This window comes from Thalassophryne amazonica, chromosome 4 (genome assembly GCF_902500255.1).
Source record: "Thalassophryne amazonica chromosome 4, fThaAma1.1, whole genome shotgun sequence".
NCBI classification, from domain to species: Eukaryota; Metazoa; Chordata; class Actinopteri; order Batrachoidiformes; family Batrachoididae; genus Thalassophryne; species Thalassophryne amazonica.
Genome location: NC_047106.1, coordinates 14,016,274 through 14,040,742, shown reverse-complemented (window position 1 = coordinate 14,040,742; position 24,469 = coordinate 14,016,274). Strand labels below are relative to the sequence as shown.

At 40.7% G+C, this 24,469-nt stretch overlaps 1 protein-coding gene across 4 annotated transcripts in view; it reads right to left on the bottom strand.

The window, feature by feature from the left end:
• arhgap32a (Rho GTPase activating protein 32a) overlaps window positions 1-24,469 on the bottom strand; it is a 109,149-nt gene that overhangs the window by 29,912 nt on the left and 54,768 nt on the right. For all 4 annotated transcript variants that reach the window (XM_034169133.1, XM_034169134.1, XM_034169132.1 and 1 more), the window contains 10 exons: window positions 15,286-15,372; window positions 15,048-15,185; window positions 10,570-10,662; window positions 10,359-10,481; window positions 9,184-9,261; window positions 8,635-8,716; window positions 8,118-8,267; window positions 6,861-6,963; window positions 4,948-5,092; window positions 4,539-4,621 (listed from right to left, as the gene is read on the bottom strand). In XM_034169133.1, the coding sequence (XP_034025024.1) occupies window positions 4,539-4,621; window positions 4,948-5,092; window positions 6,861-6,963; window positions 8,118-8,267; window positions 8,635-8,716; window positions 9,184-9,261; window positions 10,359-10,481; window positions 10,570-10,662; window positions 15,048-15,185; window positions 15,286-15,372 (1,082 nt within the window). The remainder of the gene's footprint in view (window positions 1-4,538; window positions 4,622-4,947; window positions 5,093-6,860; window positions 6,964-8,117; window positions 8,268-8,634; window positions 8,717-9,183; window positions 9,262-10,358; window positions 10,482-10,569; window positions 10,663-15,047; window positions 15,186-15,285; window positions 15,373-24,469) is intronic.

Here is a 24,469-nt window from a genome sequence, read left to right as displayed (position 1 = left end):
AGCTTGCTTCTCACTGCTGTGGCGTGCGGACAAGTGATCCTCCACCTGTTGTGAGAAGCTGCTCATTTGCATAAAGCTTAAAATACAGACCTCAATGTGTTGCTGATGGTGTGTGTCTTTTGAAGGATATTAGTTGTAACTGCTGACTTACCTCACCTCTTCTATCCTTCGCAGAGAGTCGGTTACTCGTGTCCTCCTGGGGGGTGTTTGGCGGTGATTGTGAGTCCAGAAGCGCCGGGCTTCGATCCTTTTGGGCGCTGGAGAGCGTGCCAGCCTTCACTCCACCATAATGACGCTATTTTAGTTTTTACACTTTATTATGCACCAGAGGGTGAATAAATAAATTGTTTTTGTTATTGGAACCGCTTTCTGGTTATTTTAGCGCTGGGTTCCATGAGACGCAGGTTCGCTCCTCAATCCGCGTCGACACATAACATCTTGAAGCATTATAGTAACTTCTTGATCCATCTTTGCCAATCTTGAACAAACTTGGTATACGTAGTAGTTACGACTATCACTAGCACCAGATTTGGAATCGGGATCCAATTTTTGCACTGTTCAAAAAAAATTTGATGTCTTAGCCTCACATCTGGCAAATATCCAATCCGTAGACAGTCTTGTGGATAGTTTAAACTCAGTGCTCAAAACTACACTGAACATGATTGTGGTACCTTTGTTAAAATCGCGCACCCCCAAAATACAGTCACCTTGGTCAATGATTACCTGCGTGACCTCAAGCATAAGGCTAGAGGTCTAGAACAGAAATGGCGTAGTTCAGAATTAGAGGTATTCCACCTTGCGTGGCGTGATGCTATCTCAGCCTATAAGCATGCATTACTGGCTACAGAGGGGACCTACTACTCTGATTTGATCAACAAAAACAAGCATAACTCAAAGTTCTTGTTCAAAACAGTGGCAACACTTATTCATGGATGACCACCTGTAGGTTGCTCTCCTTTTCCAGCACAAGATTTTGTGGATTACTTTGAGGAGAAAAATGAAGACATTAGGTTAAACATATCCCAGCATGCCTCAACCCAGCCACTACACCCTACTATTGAGGTGGGCGCCATTAATGAGGTATTACCTAGATTAACAGAATTTGAGAGTATCTCTCTAGGCATGCTGACGAAACTCGTAACGTCAACAAAAACACAACCTGTCTATTTGATCCTGTACCAACAAAACTGTTTAAGGACCTGAGGTCCACTCTTGGGCCAACTGTGCTAGAAATTATTAATCTTTCTTTAACTTCTGGATCTGTTCCTAAATGTTTCAAATCTGCAGTGATTAAACCATTATTTAAGAAACCTAATCTTGACCCTAGTGTATTGAAATACTATTGACCGATATCAAATCTATCATTTTGCTCTAAAAGTCTGGAAAAAGTGGTTTCACGGCAGCTCGTGGACTATCTTACTGAGAATAATCTCTTTGAGCCACTGCAGTCTGCTTTTAGAAAATATCATTCCACAGAGACGGCTCTCACTAAAGTGGTGAATGATCTTCTGCTTACAATGGATTCGGACACCACTACGGTTCTTGTGCAGCTAGATCTCAGTGCTGTGTTTGATACCGTGGATCATCATATTCTACTTGATAGGCTGAAAAATCATTTTGGGATTACTGGGAGTGCCCTTGCATGGTTGACGTCATACTTGACCAGTCATTCTCACTGTGTTCTGTACAGTAACACTATCTCTAACCTTAGTGACATGAAATTTGGGGTTCCACAGGGGTCCGACTTAGGCCCCTGCTTTTCTCCCTTTATATAGCACCTCTTGGGCACATATTGTGTTGCTTTGGGATTACCTTTCCACTGCTATGCTGATGATACTCAGTTATACATGCCGATAACTGCTGGTCATCTCATCCACATAAAATCCTTAGAAGATTGCCTTGCATCAGTGAGAAGCTGGATGTCTAGAAACTTCCTACTTTTAAACTCTGTTAAGACTGAAATGATGGTTCTTGGTCCAGTGAGACATCGGCATCAAGTTGACCAGTTAACGTTTAGCCTCGGCTCATGTGTTCTGTGGAAGCTTTCAAGTCCAGACTTAAGGCGCACTTATTTTCCCTTTCGTATGGCTAGCATACTGGCATAGTATACGTTTTTTTCTACGCTTTTCACTCTATTAATTCATTTTATTAGGAAACGGAGCAGCCTCAACTTTACCTAAAGTCTGGGTCTTTTAGTGAAGCTCAGGGCTAGTGGCCAGCGGTCACCTTAGTATTTCCTGTTTTTCTTGTGGTTTAATGCTGACAAATTATACTGTGTTTCTTGTCTTTCTGATGCTTGATTCTGTTTTTTTTCTCTCTGTTTAAGGTGCAGCTCCATCCAGAGATGGGTGTGGAAATTGTGCTGGAGACCTTCCTGTCCTGTGCACCAACAGTATTTCCTGTATATTTGTTTTGTGAATTGTTTCTGTAATTATGTCTGTAGCATGGCCCAAGCAGAGGGTCACCCCTTTGAGTCTGGTCTGCTTGAGGTTTCTTCCTCAGAGGGAGTTTTTCCTTACCACTGTTGCTCTGGGGGTTAGTAAGGTTAGACCTTACTTGTGTGAAGCGCCTTGAGGCAACTCTACTGTGATTTGACGCTATATAAATAAAAATAAATTGAAACTGAAATTTCATCCTGATTCTCAAAATCGTTGCTAGTACGTGGTCACTTCTGGGTATGAGTAGTCTTAACAGCTTCAATCATGTTCAAACTTCTTTAAATGGAGTATTTGTAGCAACTATGGCTTGGAACTTCTTTGATCGTGCTCCATCGCAGTCAAAATCTGAAGCCGAAGCAGCGTTTGTTGCCGTTTCTGGCTGAGAGCATAGTTCCTGCCTTTGTTTTTCGGCGGAGTTGCCAGGTGTGTATTTTATAAGCCAGCCTGTTATAACCCCAATTCCAATAAAGTTGGGACATTGCGTAAAATGTAAATAAAAACAGAATACAATGATTTGCAAATCCTCTTCAACCTATATTCAACTGAATACACCACAAAGACAAGATATTTAATGTTCAAACTGATAAACTTTATTGTTTTTGTGAAAATATTTGCCATCACAGATGCTGGCTTTTGAACTTTGCGCTGGTAACAATCTGGATGGTCTTTTTCCTCTTTTGTCCGGAGGGCACAACGTCCATGATTTCCAAAAACAATTTGAAATGTGGACTCATCAGACCACAGCACACTTTTCCACTTTGCGTCTGTCTATTTCAAATGAGCTCAGGCCCAGAGAAGGCGGCGGCGTTTCTGGATGTTTTTGATGTATGGCTTTCGCTTTCCGTGGTACAGTTTTAACTTGCACTTGTAGATGTAGCGACGAACTGTGTTAACTGACAATGGTTTTCTGAAGTGTTCCTGAGCCCACTCAGAAAGATCCTTTACACAATGATGTCTGTTTTTAATGCAGTGCCACCTGAGAGATCAAAGGTCACGGGCATTCAATGTTGGTTTTCAGCCTTGCCGCTTATGTGTAGAAAGTTCTCCAGACTCTGAATTTTCTGATTATATTATGGACTGTAGATGATGGAATCCCTAAATTCCTTGCAATTGAACACTGAGAAACATTGTTCTTAAACTGTTGGACTATTTTTTTCATGCAGTTGTTCACAAAGTGGTGATCCTCCCCCCATCTTTGCTTGTGTATGGCTGAGCCTTTTGGGATGCTCCTTTTATACCCAATCATGACACTCACCTATTTCCAATTAACCTGGTCACCTGTGGAATGTTCCAAACAGCTGTTCTTTGAGCATTCATCAACTTTCCCAGTCTTCTGTTACCCCTGTCCCAGCTTTTTTGAAATGTGTTGCAGGCATCCATTTCAAAAGGAGCAAATATTTGCACAAAAACAAAAAAGTCTATCAGTTTGAACATTAAATATCTTGTCTTTGTGGTGTATTTAATTGAATATAAGTTGAAGAGGATTTGCAAATAATTGTATTCTGTTTTTATTTAAATTTTCCACAACATTCCAACTTCATTGGAATTGGGGTTGTAGGAGGTCAGCTGGATTAAGCCAATTCATCCTATTTTTGCACTTTTTTGGATTGTGGGTGATTGTAGAGGAACAGCACTCCGTGGAATAGCCTGTTAAAACTCAAGTATTAGTCCGTGGGCCAGATCGGTCGGTCAATCACTACCACCCAGGGTGGCAAAACATTTGATATGGCAGTTAACAAGACTTGAAAAATGTATAATGGCCATCATAGGGTGGCAGCTATAGCCAACTAGGGGTCAAAAGCATAGCACATTATTCGTCTGATCATAGGGATTCCAAAAAGGTATGGCTTGGACTATCTATGACTAGATGTTACGAAGTTATGGGGCAAAAACAGCAAAAATTGTGACAAACTTAAATTTCAGGATGTACAGGGGTCAAAAGTTAAAGCTGCTCCAATTCTGATGAAAAGTGATCCAAATTATTGGTAAACGGGGTTCTAAAAAGGAATAGTTTGCAGGCACGTTGAGCTGCTCTTATAATCTTTATGAGATCAAACGCTTCCAGCTGTGGCCAGCAGAGGGCGCGTGTGAGCTTGTGACCTGTAATGTGGAGGAGGCAGCTGCTGGATGACATTGTGGATTTTGACGAGCCTCTCCTCATCTGTGGCTGCAGACACGGCTTCCTGTGAAGACAAAGGACAAAGCGGACATCAGGTGAGGCCAATAATCTGTGCAGGGAGATTTCTCCAACGTTCTCAGCCTCTTCATACATTCAAAGCGGCAAGTGTTTTGGATCCCTTAATTCTCTGGTTCGAGCGTGCACATCCCCCGCTGTTCCTAGAAAGGTCAGCGCAATGCAATGACCCCATTTTGAGCAGCACTTAGAAATGAATGAAATTTTTAAACTTGAAATGCGTCCTCTGTGGGGTTTTTTCTCTCCTCACAGGGCCTGACCCATATGTCCGTCCTAATATTGAACCCCAGCCTGAGCCCAGTTTCTGGTGCTTACTGAGAATCTGTCGTACAGCTGGTAGGTGAGCAGGGGATTGGGTAGTTCTCTGAAGTACAGCTTGCACAGGGAGCCCACAGAGTGGATGTCCTGCCTGAAAACATCTCGACTCAGATCTGGAATCTGCTCGGAGTCAAACTCATGCCTGGACAAAAACACACAGAACAATGTGGGAGATGTCCTCCTGTCTGTATAACTACAAGAAAACAAAACACAAAGATTGACCTCGACCAAGTAATAAAAAGAGATTTTACACATTAATGTCACAGCCAAGAACTATTGTCTATGTGAGGATTTAGTGCTGTAATAGTGATTGTGCAGAGAATGAAGCAACACTCCCTCTGTCTGTGTTGTACACTGAGCATTTCTGTTCATTGTTTACACCTGGTGCAGCCACATGTGCAAGTTTAGTGCACAGTGTGCATACAGTGCCCTCCCTCCAAAAGTACTGGAACACTTGGTATTTCACACATTTTAATTTGTTTCTGCCATTTCAAAAAAAAAAAAAAAAAAAAAAAATACAAAATACAAAAAATAAAAAAATTCTAAAATGACCTTCCTTAAAGTCAAACTGAATGCAAATCTCTAACTTCATATAATTTAATTAAAAATATAAAAGCCAAGATGATGGGTTGCATGAGTAATGGAATGCTTTGGTATAATAGCTGTAAATAATCAGTTTTATTGCCAGTTTTCTTCAGACAAGTCAGGGGATGGATACATGAACATTTCCAAGTCACTGAATGTGTCTTGAACTTTATTTACATCAGTTGTAAAAAATACAAACAGTATGGCACTCTGTGGTAAATCTGTGTGGAGTAGACATTTCTGAAAAAACCGAGTGACTGTGCAAGAAGAAGGAGTGAGGAAAGCCACCAAGACACTGACAACCAAGAAGTTACAGGCTTCTGTGGATGTGATTGGAGAAATTTTGCATAGTGCACGTTTTGCATTTTATATCCCCAGTTATACAGCTTCATGATGAAGTGGGACAGAGGAGGATTTTCTTTCACCAAAACATCAAATCTAGGCTTGCAGTACAGATGTACCTTCTGGCAAATTGTAGCTGAACTTTCAGGTCTTCTTTTGGGTGGCACAGTGACTTAGTGGTTAGTAGGTGCCTCACAGAAAGAAGGTCATGGGATCGCTTCCTGCCCTTTCTGTGTGGAGTTTGCATTTTCTCCCTGTGTCTGTGTGGGTTTCCTCCAGTTTCCTCCCACAATCAAAAACATGCTTATTTAGGTTCTGCTTCTTTCTCTGCCACTGACCAAGGCAGTCTCTACATCTGGAGTTGGTCCCCGAGCGCCGGGTTGTGGCTGCTCACTGCTCCTAGTGGTTGGATTGTGTCTAACTGTAATTATGATGGATTAAATGCAGAGGACAAGTTTCATTGTATGTCTCTTCTCTCTTCTCTTCTTTTTTAAGACTAATGATTGAAGCTTATATTATTATTATTATTACTACAACTGCACTGAAATGTCAGTTTTTTTCCATGTTTAAAATCAAGCAATTTAAAATTCCACACTGAAACTGGTGTTTCACGGAGGGAACATAACTTCCCTCCGTGTCCATGAGTTTGATGTCGCTGAACACGGAGCAGGTTGATGATTTCAGTGACGTTGCAGAAATCACTTGATGAACGTTCATCAAGTAATTTCAAGTGATATCATGAAGTGATAATGAGGTTCTTTTCATCATGAAACAAAATTGATGACAGCTTGTTTAGCCGTAGCAGATTGCCCTCCAGCGTGTATTTTGTTTTTTTAACTATGGTGTTCAGTTACTTTTCTCTCTCTCATTGTTAGGATCTTTCAAAATATTTTCCACCAATCTGCTTACAACTTAGTGCTGCTACAAATCATAAGAGAATAAACTAAATTCAGGTTTTGATCAGGAAAAATAAAGTCACACACCTCAGTTTCTGAATGTTGGAGGAGATCCCAGAGAGTCTGTAGATTCCGTCCACGACGCCGTGTTTCTCGATGAATTCAGCGCAGCTGCGAACAACCTGTGGGACTGAAGGAGGCAAAACACGTCTGTTTCCAAGGCAACGTTACATGTAATTTTTACCATGCTATGATGTTTTAGGAAAATTAAACATTATGCAACTGAGACATAACAACACACACATGTATGTATGTGTAATAACATCAAAGAACAATCTGACAAGAACTAAGCAAAATAAAAAAAGGCGGGTACTGGATCAAAAATAAAGCTATCAGAATAGTACAGCACCAATTAGAGCGTCTCATGTTCACCTATACCAAATTAGTTGGTACTAGCCGATTACCCGCCCAAGGGCAGGTTTGATTCTGAGATTAAAATGAAAAGGGGAGGTGATGGTCTCGTGGTTAAACCGTTGGGCTTCAAATCCCAGCCTGACCAGAAAATCATTAAGGGCCCTTGGGCAAGGTCCTTAATCCCCTAGTTGCTCCCGGTGTGTAGTGAACACCTTGTATGGCAGCACCCTCACACTGGGGTGAATGTGAGGTATTATTTGTAAAGCACTTTGAACATCTGATGCAGATGGAAAAGTGCTATATAAATGCAGTTCATTTACAATTTAAAACTTCATCTTCATCACCAAAGCTATCACCACCCACATATCCTGGATTCCAGAAAACTACTAGGGTGTGAGTGACTAAAGCTGCCTCAAGAAGTGAGAGCTGCTATTTCTACTACTACAGTGCTCTAGAGCCGATGTCACTAACCTCCCTTCCCCCATCTGCAGCAGTGCAAACAATATATTTGGGTATAAATTTATAAGCATAGCTATTGTCAGAGTCCCCCCCCCCAAAAAAAATACATCACTGCCAGATCTCAGGGTGCATTTTTTTTGAAGGTTTAACTTCAGACCTCATGGTGAAGCATTTCAAAACAAAAATCCAATTTTCTCCCCTTCAAGCCCTCAGACTAGTGTTTCAGGAAGAGTTGCACTTACAAGACTTATGGACAGACTGAGTGATCCCCAAATAGCCACTGAATGTTCGTTTGTGTGGGGGGAGCCTATAAAAACAGGTTTTGGCACCAGTCCACATGGACACCACCCCCCAACCATTGCCACCACCAGACAAATGTAAAAACACTCACGTATCACAGAGGGAACAGACTTTGTGTGTTAGAAAACGTGAACGTGCAGATTGTTACAGGGTAGAAAAACATAACATTACCCTCATGTCCTGAATTGTGGAGATGTTCGCCCAGGTCACAGCTGAACACGCGCTCTCTGAGGATGCCACGCTGCCGCAGCTTCTGAGGCGGCGGTCGAGACTTCATGAAGGATCTCAGGAATGTCACCAGTTTGCCATGTTTCTTACACACTGACACGCACACACACACACCAAACAAATGCAGAGACACGTTGAAATGAAAACTTACTGTTGCGTTTGTACTCGAGCAGAATTTGACAAATTTACAGTATTGTGCAAAATTAATAGGCACAATAAAAAAAGTGTCAAAACAAAGATGCTGCAAATATCTTACACAATTAAAAATTTACCTTTAAAATAAAGTACTGTGCATGAACTATTTTGTAGATTTGCAGTAACATTGTCCTGATCGGTTCTTAATTTATTGATTATAATCACCTGTTTGTTTTCGTTGAGGAATGTAGAAGGTTTTAAGAACTCAAAATAGTGTGTTACTTTAAAATAATTTACCAAACCGGTCAAAAATTGGAACAATTACCTGGTTTTGGCACTGAGTTTTGGACACTGGGGGGAATCTTGTCATTTATCAGCTCAACACAGTCACAGGGGAAGAAACCGACCTGCAGAAGAAAAAGTAGATGATAATCCTGTATTGGCCTCTCAGATCCGTTGGTGCTGGTGCAATTCTGGAATATGCAACATGAAAGTGATGAGAGTCTACAACTGCCCCTGGACAAGACGTCAGTCCATCACAGGTCACTTCCCCAGCCAAAGGCCAGTACCCATTTAGACATGGGTAGACTGGACACAGACAAGAATCCTGAAGAACACACCTGTAATCAATCCCTGGTCTACAGGCTGATTGTCTACCTTCTATGCGACACAGCTTCCTGCTCTGCGCATCTGCACAGAGACTGATTCAACACAGCTTCAGTGACAATACTTACGAGGGAGCCTATCTCAGAAGTCATAGGGCATGAGACAGTCCTACAGTCAGTTAGCCTTCCATGAAACAAAATACTCGTAAAGCTGTTTGTCGATGATGTGATACTTTCACAGTGTGAATGCAGGACAGCAGATATTTCACCTGAAAGCCATGTTTTCCTCTCCACCATCCAGTATCTTCTTTAGGAGGCATGTCAATGACAGACACAATGTCTCCTACCTGGAATGCCAAGGACAGAGACCAAAAACGTGTGGTCTGATTATGGCTGAACATGTTATAAAGCATATATACATGCGCAGAACATCACTCAAAAAAAAAAAAAAAAAAAAAATTCTGTTAGGTGATAATTATCCAGTGACAATTCAATTACGATTCAGAGGCCTGGGAATTGATCATAAAAGGGTTATTGGTGCATCGTGATGCATCTTTTTTCCCCCCACACAGGATATTTTTTCTTACTGTGTAACTACTTGGTAGTTCTAAAATCAAACCTCGTTGTGATGAAGGTGCACACTGGTTGTGCTGCACTGATGCACTTTGTACTTGTGTCAGAATAAATAAAACAAGAATGTGCATTGTGATAATGGTGAAATTTTGTGTTACTGCTGATTTGCTGACAATCTAAACTGGCTAACTTGCACATAGTCCAAAAACAGGCGGTTATCCTCAGTTTTCTTTGTGCACACAGCGCAGAATCTGCAGCCTCATCGCACGCAGCCTCCCCACTTTTTACGAGGACAGAAGCTCTAACGAATAGAGTTGGGTATCGATTCAAATTTCAAGAATCGATTCGATTCCAATTCTTAGATTCAGAATTGATTATTTCGATTCGATTCAATCCGCTATCAATTTGGGTTAGTGTTATTAAAACCGTTTTTGAGATGTTACCCAATTGTCTAGTTATGCAACATAATAGTAGTATTTGACAGAGCAAATTAATGAAGTATGTTTAGTTAATAATGATGGCCATAAGCCTGATGGCACAGACCAATCCCCCTCCCAGAATGATAGAGTGGAGTAGTATTTTTATTTTGCAAACATGCTGAAGGGCAGCCAAAAAAGGGCGCCAGAGGTGCCTGGTTCATTGGCCCTGACACAGGTACATTTTAACAGGCTTCCATGTTTTGGCCTGATGCCTCATTTCTTTTGGGTTTAAAGTAAGGCTGTAACAAAGATAAAAAAAAACAAAACCTATGGCTTTACTTCATAAAATTTGGCCCTCAAAGTTAAAAATCTATTACTGACATTTCATTACCGTCCATGTCCGCATCGTGACGCATCTAAGAATCTTTTTATTTTTTTTCACCCAACCCTACCTCAAAACTCAACTCGTCTGCAGCCTGGGCTGTGTAGCGTTTGGTGACATGGGCAGCAGCGATGGCGGGGACGTTGATTGAGGCTTCTTCAGATACCAGCAGATGGTTCCCTTTATTATCGATCTGGAAAGTAAACAAGTTAAATACTTAGATGGTTTAAAAAAAAATCAAGTGAGATGATAATAATGGAAGATAAAGAGCTTTGAGTTACTTCCATCCAGGTGAGAATTGGACCACAGTTGATCTTGTTGTCAGCGATGGTTGAGAAGCATGAAAGGTAGGTGGCCAACATCTTGGTTACTGACTGAAACGACAAAAGATTGCCGAGAATATTGACGACAAATTACAGCTGGGGTCAAAATCAGTGACACCACCAATTTTCACATACATAATTCAAAAATCTTCAGAAATAAATGCAAAAGCACAAATTCAAGGCAATTTGAATATGGACTGCAACATTCAAAGTTACTGAACAACAGCAAAAATACTTTCAACTCAAAATAAAAAATATACCAAAGACACAATTACTGGTGCTCATGGGGTGAATTTAAATTCATTATTGAAGCAAAACACGAATTAACAAAGACACAATTGTGCTTAATTATCAGTGGTGCTGTGTCACCATCTCCACCAAAATACACAGCCACCCTAACACCTAGTTGGCAACCACCCAGGGAGATATTCTGTCCATCTCTACTTCCCAAAAGCAGCCAGATGAATTGTGAGTGTTCTCTCTACTACTGAATACAGTCGTACACCTCATCTGACTCCCTAAATTACTGTTCATGTGACAAAAAGTCAAGTCTGCAAGGATTCTCCAGAGCGACCTAGACGCTGAATTAGGTCACAGGTTAGTCTCCAAGTCTCACAACTATAAGGTAAGACAGGAAGCACAAGGACCATAAATACATGGAACTTCTTACGCAAACACGTCTGTCTAGTGACCTCATAACTCTATAAGCTCTTCCCAGGAATTTCTTAATCTCAAAGGTCATGGATCCAGAAGCTTTATTCAGACTGCCAGTTCAAATCAGATTTATTGCGTATCTGATTCAAATGTGATCTCACTGACTGACTGTCCACATTCTGCTTTGAAAGTGACCAGATCTGATTTCTGTGTCTGTGTTGCAGTCCTCTTCTGTCTAATCCCGTGGTTAATATACTAATCAAAGCCACACATATGTACTGAACAGTCACATATCTGAACCCTGCAAATACAGAGCTCTTACTCGCAGGATGTGGATGGTAATCAAAGCTGGTGAGTTTATACAGTAGTGTTCAGAATAATAGTAGTGCTATGTGACTAAAAAGATTAATCCAGGTTTTGAGTATATTTCTTATTGTTACATGGGAAACAAGGTACCAGTAGATTCAGTAGATTCTCACAAATCCAGCAAGACCAAGCATTCATGATATGCACACTCTTAAGGCTATGAAATTGGGCTATTAGTAAAAAAAAGTAGAAAAGGGGGTGTTCACAATAATAGTAGTGTGGCATTCAGTCAGTGAGTTCGTCAATTTTGTTTGACAAACAGGTGTGAATCAGGTGTCCCCTATTTAAGGATGAAGCCAGCACCTGTTGAACATACTTTTCTCTTTGAAAGCCTGAGGAAAATGGGACGTTCAAGACATTGTTCAGAAGAACAGCGTAGTTTGATTAAAAAGTTGATTGGAGAGGGGAAAACTTATACGCAGGTGCAAAAAATTATAGGCTGTTCTTCTACAATGATCTCTAATGCTTTAAAATGGACAAAAAAAACAGAGATGCGTGGAAGAAAATGGAAAACAACCACCAAAATGGATAGAAGAATAACCAGAATGGCAAAGGCTCACCTATTGATCACCTCCAGGATGATCAAAGACAGTCTGGAGTTACCTGTAAGTGCTGTGACAGTTAGAAGACGCCTGTGTGAAGCTAATTTATTTGCAATAATTCCCCGCAAAGTCCCTTTGTTAAATAAAAGACGTGCAGAAGATGTTACACTTTGCCAAAGAACACATCAACTGGCCTAAAGAGAAATGGAGGAATATTTTGTGGACTGATGAGAGTAAAATTGTTCTTTTTGGGTCCAAGGGCCGCAGACAGTTTGTGAGACGACCCCTAAACTCTGAATTCAAGCCACAGTTCACAGTGAAGACAGTGAAGCATGGTGGTGCAAACATCATGATATGGGCATGTTTCTCCTACTATGGTGTTGGGCCTATATATCGCATACCAGGTTTCATGGATCAGTTTGGATATGTCAAAATACTTGAAGAGGTCATGTTGCCTTATGCTGAAGAGGACATGCCCTTGAAATGGGTGTTTCAACAAGACAATGACCCCAAGCACACTAGTAAACGAGCAAAATCTTGGTTCCAAACCAACAAAATTAAAACCAAGAAATGTGAATGAATTGTGGAATGTTGTTAAAGAATCTTGGAGTGGAATAACAGCTGAAAGGTGCCACAAGTTGGTTGACTCCATGCCTCGCAGATGTGAAGAAATCATGAAAAACTGTGGTTATACAACTAAATACTAGTTTAGTGATTCACAGGACTGCTAAAAAAGCAGTTTGAACATAATAGTTTTGAGTTTGTAGCGTCAGCAGCAGATGCTACTATTATTGTGAACACCCACTTTTCTACTTTTTTTTTTTACTAATAGCCCAATTTCATAGCCTTAAGAGTGTGCATATCATGAATGCTTGGTCTTGTTGGATTTGTGAGAATCTACTGAATCTAGTGGTTGTTGTACATGTTTCCCATGTAACAATAAGAAATATACTCAAAACCTGGATTAATCTTTTTAGTCACATAGCACTACTATTATTCTGAACACTACTGTATGTATTTAAGTAATTTTTATTTTTAAGTTTATACATTATAAAATGACAAGGTGTGCTGTGGAGTGACAGATCAGCCAAATGAGCCATTAGAAAAACAATCTGTGTGTGGAATAAAGGAAAATGATGCGAACAGAGTGAGCAACACCTGAAAACAAAGACTCATGCGCGTCTCCTGCCATGTGAAGTGCAGTATGTTTCAGGTGTGAGACATTACAGATCCAGAATCTCATCTGAGTGTTCTTTTATGTAGATGATGGTGGGCTTTTGTGTGTGTGTGTGTGTGTGTGTGTGTGTGTGTGTGTGTGTGTGTGTGTGTGTGTGTGTGTGTGTGTGTGTGTGTGTGTGTGTGTGTGTGTGTGTGTGTGTGTGTGTGTGTGTGTGTGTGTGTGACAACCGGCTGTGAGTAGCAGTGTAAGAGCCACCAGCTGTCATGGCATAAAGCTCACGTGGGGTGAAAAATCACAGCCGTAGCAAAACAATCAGAATTTAACCTGAGCATTACACAGATTTAGAAAACTGCAATTTGAATCAGATTTCAAATTAACTATGAATGAGGCTTGAAACAGATTTGGAAATAATGGACTTCATGTGACTTGAGTGTTCAGATTTGCAGCATGGATTGAGATTCCAATAGGATATGCGTCTAGGACAGGGATGGGCAATCATGAGCCATGAAGGGCCAAGGCACTGCAGGTTTTCCTTCCTACCAATCACCTCAGCAGTAGATTTCATTGATGATCAAGTGTTTATGTTCAGGGGAGAAGCTCATCAGCAACCCACCTGCTGAGGTGAGTGGTTGCAAGGACAACCTGCAGTGTCTCGGCCCTCGTTGCCCGCCCCTGGACTAGGAAGTCCTCCATAGTCTGGATCTTAGACTTAATCCAAAACAATCGCAAACCCAGAAAGTCTTATTCCTCACTCAGCATCTCAAGTGCTGCAATGAGGGTGTCTGTTTGATTCCACAAAGATCACAGCATTGCCTGTAAAATCAAGGTCAGTGTTGAATCATCTGATTTAACCAGCCAGCGGTAGTTTTACTGGCAAACATGAGATTTGTTTGAGAGCATCAGAAATGCTATTGTCTGTTTCAACAGTTCCTAAAGTTATCAAGAGGTTTCAAGTGTCAAGACAATTCTGACAGCATTTTAGAGTAAAACTTGTTTCCCAGTGTCAGAACGAAAGGTTTGCGGCAAAGGTTTTGGGATATTCAGCAGGATAATGGCCCAAAACACACAAAAGCACAAATGAACAACTGTAAAAGAAAAGATGAACTGTCTTAAACTGACTAGTAAGGACTCAGACCAAAATCCCACAGAAAACCTTTGGAGATGAAATCTGCCAATAGAGGAAAAGCAGTAACAGAAGCTACCAGTAGAGGGTTTCAACAAGTGTCTAGATCAGGGGTGGGCAATCATGTGCCATGAAGGGCCAAAGCGCTGCAGGTTTTCCTTGCTACCAGTCACCTCAGCAGGTGATTTCATTAATGATCAGGTGTTTCAGCAGGTAATTTCAAGACGACCAGGTGTTTATGTTCAAGGTAGAAGCTCATCAGCAACCCACCTGCTGAGGTGATTGGTTGCAAGGAAAACCTGCAGTGTCTCGGCCCTCGTTGCCCACCCCTGGTCTAGATGGTTCCAAGAATTGTTTAGAAACAGTCACTGTTACCAAAGGCTCTGCAACCAAATATGACTGAAGGGTACCAATAATAGTGTCTGAACTACTTTTTAAGGTTTGCATTGTTTCATAAAAAAAAAATAGTGGTGCCTATAGTTTTGCCTAGATTTTTTCTTTTCCACACATCCGTCATGAATCCTAAGTGTTGACTTTTTAATCTTAAATGACAGATTAGGCCCTGTGGTACCTCAGCGGTGTCTTGTAATGCGTCGTATCGTGGCAGCTCTGTGAGGTGGGAGTAACGGCGGTCGTAGATGCACAAGTGCAGGTGTTTGTCCAGCACCCGGAAGTCTTCATAGGACCGCTTCACCATCCAGCTTCCACTCTGATGCAGACAAATAAGAAACCTTAGTACATAGATTTAAAAAAAAAAACAATAATAATGACATCATCACAATAAATACAGCCAGTCCAAGTAACGGTACCTGGCAAGTGATCTGGATCAGAAAGAGAAGCTCTTTGGACTCCAGACCAGCCTTCTGGGCTTCATTCTGCCCTTCTGCAAACACCAGCTGAAGATACAAAAAAAAAACCCAGCACAGTCCAATCACTTTGTTCTGCTGTTGCTTCCTATCAGGACATGAGGATGGACCGCCGGTCTGTCTGGACGGTCGGGACCTAAAGCAGTTCTTCAAGGTGGTAGTAGCAGCAACGTGTATCAACAACTCCCAAACCAAATACTCACTTTAACCCCACAGCACACATCACATTTCTTGTCAAAAAAGTCAAAGACATTTCTGATGTTTTTATGCAGCTGCAAAGCAACTGTCAAGTTTTCAGACCCGTCACCAGCCAGATTACTGGGTTCGAGCGCAATAACTTGAGAACCATTGATTGTTTAAGCACCACACTTTACTGATATGTAGTTTGTATGCTGAGGTCATAGTTAGTGCTGCCATCATATTTACTGAAGACCTCAGTGGGATAGGAGTTGGACAACTAATACACAGACCTGGGTTTGATTCTCAGTTGCACTACCTGCCTGTGTCCTTAGACAACACACTTCATCTGCTGTAAATTGGCACGGACCAGACAACTAAAAATCTCATCCAGGAGTGAGACTCTACTCCGCTTGACAGCACACATAAGCACAGGCACCAATGGGCCTTGTGGCCTATATAGCAAGGGTCTTCAACTCTAGTCCGCAATGGCCGGAGTCCTGCACCTTTTAGATGTGTCCCTGGTCCAACACACCTGAATCAAATAGCTGAATTACCTCCTCAGTATGCAGTCAAGTTCTCCAGAGTGCTGCTAATGACCTCATTAACTGACTTGGGTGTGTTGAAGCAGTGACACATCTAAAAGTTGCAGGACACCGACCATCGAGGACTGGAGTTGAAGACCCCTGCAATATAGGATAGAGTTCTTCTTGTCAAATCAATCAACACAGTTAGCCAATTTAAAATGATTGCGTAACAATTTGCGTAATTAGATGGTAATATCTACACCCGTGACAAGCTGCTCCAGTATACTGACTGAGGTTCTGTAATTCAAACTGTGAAGCAGAAGGTGGGAGAAATGAATGACAAAGACAATGCCCGAGAGAATGACTGAATTTAATAAATCCTGCTCTCAAACTGAAATGCAATGCTCTTGAATAAAAAAGGAAATATATCCATCATAGCACTCGGAACAACACTTGTTAGGACAAAAAGAACAGCAATGACAGGTCAACTAGTGTAACGTTGTGTTTGTACTATAAATAAATAACCTGACAATTAAATTTGCTTTGTTTCTTGTTGGGTGAAGTGCAGAGTGGTAGCTAAGCGGATAAGGAGCTGGCCTGTCAATCTGTAGATGTAGGTTCAAATCCCGCTCATGCTACCTGTCTGTGTGTTTGGACAAAACATTTTATCTATATTGTCTCAGTCCACCCAGCTGCCAATGACTGCCAGCCTTAGCTGGGGAAGTAACCTGTGTTGGACAGGTGTCCCGTCCAGGGGGAGTCATAGACAAAAATCCACATCACACTATGGAATCCGGATACAAGCACCAGTACTAGTAACTGGGCCTCAGAGCCTACACAAGACTTACTTCTTGGGTGAAAAATAAATGTGACTTATTGATTGGTGCGACATATATGTTTTTTTGCCTCTTCGTGACACTTTCTTGAACAGATATATCTAATACTATGGTGCGACTTGTCACCTAAAATATGATAAATACTCCAAAAGTAATTTAAAATCAGTTTAATTGAACAGCAAAATAGCAGTAATTGTGACATTTGAGAAGCTGCAACAAGTTAAATCTTTCCATTTTTGCATAAAATTTGCAACAGAGTTTCAAAATGATAAATGATTACATTTCAAATATGGACTTGTTTCAGGTTTGATTCCAAGTTGAATGGTTGTGACTGATTCAGACCCTTTAATCTAAATCCTGCAGTTATGAATGTATAAAACATCAAGCTGGCAGCGCTTTGAGGTGGTACTGATGTAGCACATCTTTACAGTATTCTATATGTGCCAAAAGAGAACAGATCGAAGTCTGGAAGGAGTTTATACATACATATATACATACATATATATATATATACATATGTATATATACATATATATATATACGTATATATACATATATATATATACATATACGTATATATACATATACATATATATATACATATATATATATACATAATATATATATATATATATACGTATATATACATATACATATATATATACATATATATATACATATACATATATACATATATATACATATATACATATACATATATATACATATATACATATACATATATATACATATACATATATATATATATACATATACATATATATATATATACATATACATATATATATATATATATATACATATACATATATATATATATATACATATACATATACATATATATGTATATACACATATATATATATATATACATATACATATATATATATACATATATATATATATATATATACATATATATATATACACATATATATATATATACATATACATATACACATATATACACATATATATATATATACATATATATATATATACATATACATATACATATATATATATATATGTATATATACATATGTATATATACATATATATATACATATATATATACATATACATATATATATATGTATATATACATATATATATATATACACATATATAACATCCCAGTTAGCAACACAACATCAAAATATTCATGATTGTAAGTCTCTTCATGCACATGTGCTCAGAATTAGTGGTCTCTGGTGTTTTTTATTCCTCTCCCTGAGCAAGCGAACAGTTGCATTTCCGGAAAATGTCTGACTCTGCAATTCTCTGCATTTCTCTGCGTGTGACGTACATATTAAGAAAACAGAAACATCCCGGTGGCTTAGAGACAAAGCAAAATGAATGTGGTTATGTCCGAGTAATGTTCTGAGTAGTGGTGGCCACAGCTCCGCTAATCCGCTAATTAGAGAAGCTAAGTTTTTGTTAGCTGATTAGCTTTACAGCTAACTTTGAAAACCATCAGCAGAACAATTAACTTCTGCTAAATTTGGTTCTGATAACTTTTAGACCGCTAACATCTTTTTGCGGGCATATTGAACAAAGCTTAACAGATAAAAACATTTGTAAAGCCTGAAATCATACATGTTAGTTCCTGTCTGTTATGTGTTTTGTAGCAGACAAACAGCGATGAGAGGTAGAGTTCAATCCTCTGCCAACAGAGAGCTTGCTACCAGAGAGAAAGGAAGAGAAGAAAAAAAGATCATTTATTTTTCACAGCCATGCAGTCCTGCAGATGTGTCACTGGAGAGATGCACAGCAAGGCAGTTTTGACTTGTGGTTAAAATTTTAAACAAACTAATTCCAGACAAGTTATCGAAATTAACGTCACCTCTGTCATTTTTACAAAGTGAAAATATCAGCTATATGTTTTAGTTTTAAAGTAATGCACTAATTTTGAAACATTTACAGACACACATGCATGCCAAAAGGCATTATGGGAAAATGAGCTTCCGGTCATCAGTGGTTGGTCAGTTTAAATATGTGTAAAAACCAACATCCAAATTACTGTAACGTGGATTGATTTTTACAAATAAATCTGTATTTGTAAATATGTTGATACCAATTGCCACACATTCACTGTAAGTGCTGAATTACTTAAAAATAAGTTTCAGTTTTCAAATTGCCTTTTTTCAAATGAAAAAGTATGACATTTAATGATGACAAGAAGCTCATTTTCCCATAATGGCTTTTGGCATGTGTGTCTGTAAACACTCAAACCTTCAAAATTAGTGCATTACTTTAAAACTAAAACATATAGCTGATATTTTCACTTTGTAAAAATGACAGAGGTGACGTAAATTTCGATAACCTGTCCGGAATTAGTTTGTTTAAAATTTTAATCAAAAGTCAAAACTGCCTTGCTGTGTATGTCGATTATGGATTATCAATTTAGCTTTTAGTTGTAACGTCCGCTAATTTTTTAGGGGTTTATTGCTTTATTTATATTTATAGCTTATTTATAGCTTCATAGAAGTTAAATTTTCAGTTCGCTTTTTAACGGTTATCGAAGCTAACTTTATGGTTCGCTGTGGCCACCACTGCTTCTGAGTTTTTGTTTGAAAGTGATGGCTCAGATTTACAGAAGAGACAACACACTTCACCCCGAAATTCTTAACTTTTTCAGAGTCTGTTGAATTTTGGAACCTAAAGTGTTGTGATGCTGCTGTTTGTGTCACAGGATGCTGGTTCACCGCCATGCACATGGAGGTGGACTGTCTCCACCACGCTGTTTTTACAGACGGCCTGGACACACAGATGTATGTCTCAGATTGGAAAAACTCAGAAGACACTATTTTCAGGAGATAACAGACTAAATGTGCCACAATCGTGACAGAACTTGAGCTAAAGGCAGAGCTGCATTGGACATTATGCAAGCACGCGATCAGAATTTGAGGGCAAGTGGACCTGGACATTATTCTCTGGCCAGCTATCCGTACCTGAGGACTACTGGAACCTGAAATCGATCCGAGTGAGGATTAGTGGACTTTTTATTTGGCTGGTAATTGCGCGTGCGTGGAGCCTTCTTTGATGTTGTAGACTTTCCATTTGGAAATCTTTACGACTGGGTGAATGGCATGTTAATTTTTTTGTTGTTTGTTTTCCTTTGTGCTCCTTTCAATAGAGCTTTCAATAAAAGTAAAATTTTTATTTTACTTGGAGAGTCTGTGGGAATGGATTTGGATGTGTATGTGTGTAAAATATCACAGCTCTGATCACATGTTCTAATCAGATCTGTGCAGCCGCAGATAGAAAAGCACTACATAAATGCAGTCCATTTATCATTCCATGTCTGTACAAAGTGGCAATAAACAGCTGACATGTGGGTTAAAACAGCGCAGCAGCCATTTTAACCCACATGTCAGCTATTTATTGCTGCTTTGTATATGGACGTGGAATGCCTCTGTGACATTGTTTTTCACAGGCAACATAATGACATAGATATAGATACAGTGGGGAAAATAAGTATTTGACCCCCTGTCAGTTTTGCAGGTTTTCCCAACTACAAAGAATGGAGAGGTCTGTAATTTTTATCGTAGGTCAACTTCAACTGTGAGAGACAGAATCTAAAAAAAACAAAACAAAATCCAGTAAATCACATTGTATGATTTTTAAATAATTAATTTGCATTTTATTGCATAAAATAAGTATTTGACCGCCTAGAAAAACAGAACTTAACAATTGGTACAGAAACATTTGTCTGCCATTACAGAGATCAGACGTTTCCTGTAGTTCTTGACCAAGTTTTCACACACTGCAACAGGGATTTTGGTCCACTCCTCCATACAGATCTTCTCCAAATCTTTCAGGTTTGGAGTTTTTGGCTGTGTGTTTGGGGTCATTGTCATGCTGGAAGACCCAGCCATGACCCATCTTAAATGCTCTTACTGAGGGAAAGAAGTTGTTTGCCAAAATCTCACAATACATGACCCCATCCATCCTCCCTTCAATACGGTGCAGTCATCCTGTTCCCTTTGCAGAAGAGCACCCCAGAGTATGATGTTTCCACCCCCATGCTTCACGATTGGGATGGTTTTCTTGCGGTTGTTCTCATCCTCTAAACATGGTAAGTGGAGTTGATTCCGAAAAGCTCTATTTTGGTCTCATCTGACCACATGACCTTCTCTCATGCCTCCTCTGGATCATCCAGATGGTCACTGGTGAACTTCAAATGGGCCCGGACATGCGCTGGCTTGAGCAGGGGGACCTTGCTGCCCTACAGGATTTTAAACCATGACAGCATCATGTGTTACTAATGTAATCTTTGTGACTGTGGTCCCAGCTCTCTTCAGGTCATTGACCAGGTCCTCCTGTGTAGTTCTGAGCTTTCTCAGAATCATCCTTACCCCACAAAGTGAGATCTTGGATGGAATCCCAGACCGAGGGAGAATGACAGTCATCTTGTGTTTCTTCCACTTTCTAATAAATAATCATAACAGTTGTTGTCTTCAACCAAGCTGCTTGCCTGTTGTCCTGTAGTCCATCCCAGCCATGTGCAGGTCTACAGTTTTGTCCCCGGTGTCCTTAGACAGCTCTTTGGTCTTGGCTATGGTGGACAGATTGGAGTGTGATTGATTGAGTGAGTGAACAGGTGTCTTTTACACAGGTTAACAAGTTCAAACAGGTGCAATTAATACAGATAAAGAGTGCAGAATAAGAGGGCTTCTTAAAGACAAATTAACAGGTCTGTGAGAGCCAGAATTCTTGCTGGTTGGTTGGGGGTCAAATACTTATTTTATGCAATAAAATGCAAATTAATTATTTAAAAATCATACAATGTGATTTTCTGGATTTTTTTTTTAGATTCTGTCTCTCACAGTTGAAATGTACCTACGATAAAAATTACAGACATCTCCATTCTTTTTAGGTGGGAAAACCTGCAAAACTGACAGGGGGTCAAATACTTATTTTCCCTACTGTATGTATATACATCCCCAATTCCAATGAAGGAACAACACTCAAACACTTATTGAGTGTTGTTAGAAGGAAAGGTGAGGTAACACAGTGGTAAACATACCACTGTCCCAGCTTTTTTGAAACTTGTTGCAGGCATCCATTTCAAAATGAGCAAATATTTGCACAAAAACAATAAAGTTTATCAGTTTGAACATTACAAATCTTGTCTTTGTGGTGTATTCAACTGAATACAGGTTGTATCAGTATAGCCTGTCAGTCGACGGAGGACCGGGGCCGGGAGGCAAACCATAGTGCCCCGGACCTCTCCGCTCTAACTGTTCAGAGCACTGAAAGAGGCAGCCAATCAAAAGGTCCTAAAGACTTTTCGAGGAAACCACGTTTGAACTTACCATCAGCAGCGGACCACAGATGGCAACAACTGGATCAAGACTTGAATATCACTCTCGATAGTGTCTTGAAAGGAGAGGCAGTCAGGAAAATTGAGACCATGGTTCAAGTGGTGTACCAGGCATGCCACGATATTTTCGGTGTGAAGGAAGGGAAGGTTCTCAGACCACCATTACGCCCTAGTAGAAGGCAGAGACAGATTAGAGAGCTGCGAGGAGAGTTGAAGAAACTTAAGAAAAGATGGCGGGAAGCAAACATAGTAGAGAGGACAGCCCTGAATGAAGTCAGGGCACAGGTCCGGAAAAACCTGGCCCATCTCCACAGAGTGGAGATATTACGTGAGAAGCAGAGGGAGAAGCGTAGAAAGAGGAAAGCCTTTGTAAATAACCCCTTCCAATTTACAGCAGAGCTCTTAGGAAAACAAAAGAGCGGGACACTGAAATGCTCGAAGGCAGAGGTAGAAGATTCTACGACAGCTGCACATGGCGACCCTCTTAGAAACGTCCCCTTGGGGGAATGCCCTTTCCCACTGCCAGCACTTTTACCACATACCCCTTTCAATATGGCAGACTTCACCGTGCGTGAAGTAAGTTAAAAAAGCACAAGCAGGATCAGCGCCAGGGCCATCAGGCACTACCTATAAAATCTATAAAAATTGCCCACAGCTTCTGAAGAGGTTGGCGAAGCTCTTAAGGACACTGTGGAAGAAAAAACAGGAACCTCGGCTCTGGACACTCGCCGAGGGATGCTTCGTGCCCAAAGAGTTAAACTCGGAGAGGCTCGATCAGTTCCGGGAGATTTCTCTGCTGGATGTAGAGGGTAAGATATTTTGGTCCATTATTGCCAGAAGGCTAACAGCATACCTGCTTGCCAATGAGTTTATCGACTCAAGTGTTCAAAAAGGTGGGGTTCCAGGTTACTCTGGTTGCTTGGAACATACAGCGGCGATCAGCCAGCTTATTAAGGAGGCCAAGTGTAATAACAAAACCCTTTCTGTTGTATGGCTGGACCTTGCCAAAGCCTACCCAAGTGTTCCACATCAGTTAATCCAGAAGGCATTGGACCACTACCGTGTACCGGCAGAGGTAGTTGAGCTTACCATGTCACATCTGGATGCGCTAAGGTTGAGGTTCTCTACGAATGATTTCACCACCTCTTGGCAAAGGCCTGAGAAAGGCATAATGGCAGGATGCACAATTTCAGTGGCCCTCTTCATAGCTGCAATGAATTTATTGCTTGAGGTTGGAGAGGCACAGTGTAGGGGCCCAAAAGCAGATGATGGCATAAGACACCCTGCCTGCCGGGCCTTTACGGTCATGACCCTATCAATCCAAGGAACACAATGGATCCTAAGTGCACTGGAAAGGATGGCGACATGGGCCCGGCTGCAGTTTAAACCTGAGAAGTCGAGGAGTCTTACTATCCTGAAAGGGAAGCCGAAAGGAAATATCTTTAGCATTCAAGGTGTGGATATCCCAAGGATTCAGGAGCAGGGAATTAGGTGCCTTGGAAAGGTCTATGACAGTTCCCTTAAGGATGGCGATAACCTCATTAGCACCAAAGTCCAGCTGTGTACATGGCTGAAGGCGGTTGACAATAGTCAGCTGCCTGGGAGATTTAAAGTGTGGTGCTTTCAATATGGGATCATACCACGACTACAGTGGCCCTTTTTGCTCTATGACTTCCCCATGTCCCAAGTAGAGGGGATGGAAAGGCTTTGCAGTAAGTTCCTGCGGAGATGGCTGGGCGTCCCTCCATCTTTCAGCTCAGTCAATCTCTACAGTAAGACCTCAAAGCTCTCTCTACCAGTAACATCGGTGGCTGAAGAGTTTAAAGCCGCCAAGGTGAGAGCAGTTAGCACACTCCGCTCATCCGATGATGGGAAAGTGAGGTATGCAAGTAAGAACATCAAGTGTGGCAGAAAGTGGAGGCCTCAGCAGGCAGTTACTGAGGCAGAAGCACACTTGAGATATCAGGAGATTGTTGGCGTGGTATGTCAAGGCCGTTTGGGTCTTGGGAACTACGACGGTAAGAGATGGAGCAAAGTTAATGCGAAAGCTAAAAGAGGACTGGTGGTTCAGAGGGTCCGGCAGGCAGCAGAGGAGGATCGCCAAGTGAAGGCGGTAGGGTTAGCCTCCCAAGGCCGGTGGACCCAGTGGGATCAGGCACTGGAGCATCAACTGTCCTGGAAGGAGCTATGGCAGATTGACCAGGGGAAGCTGTCTTTTCTCCTACGAGCAGTGTCTG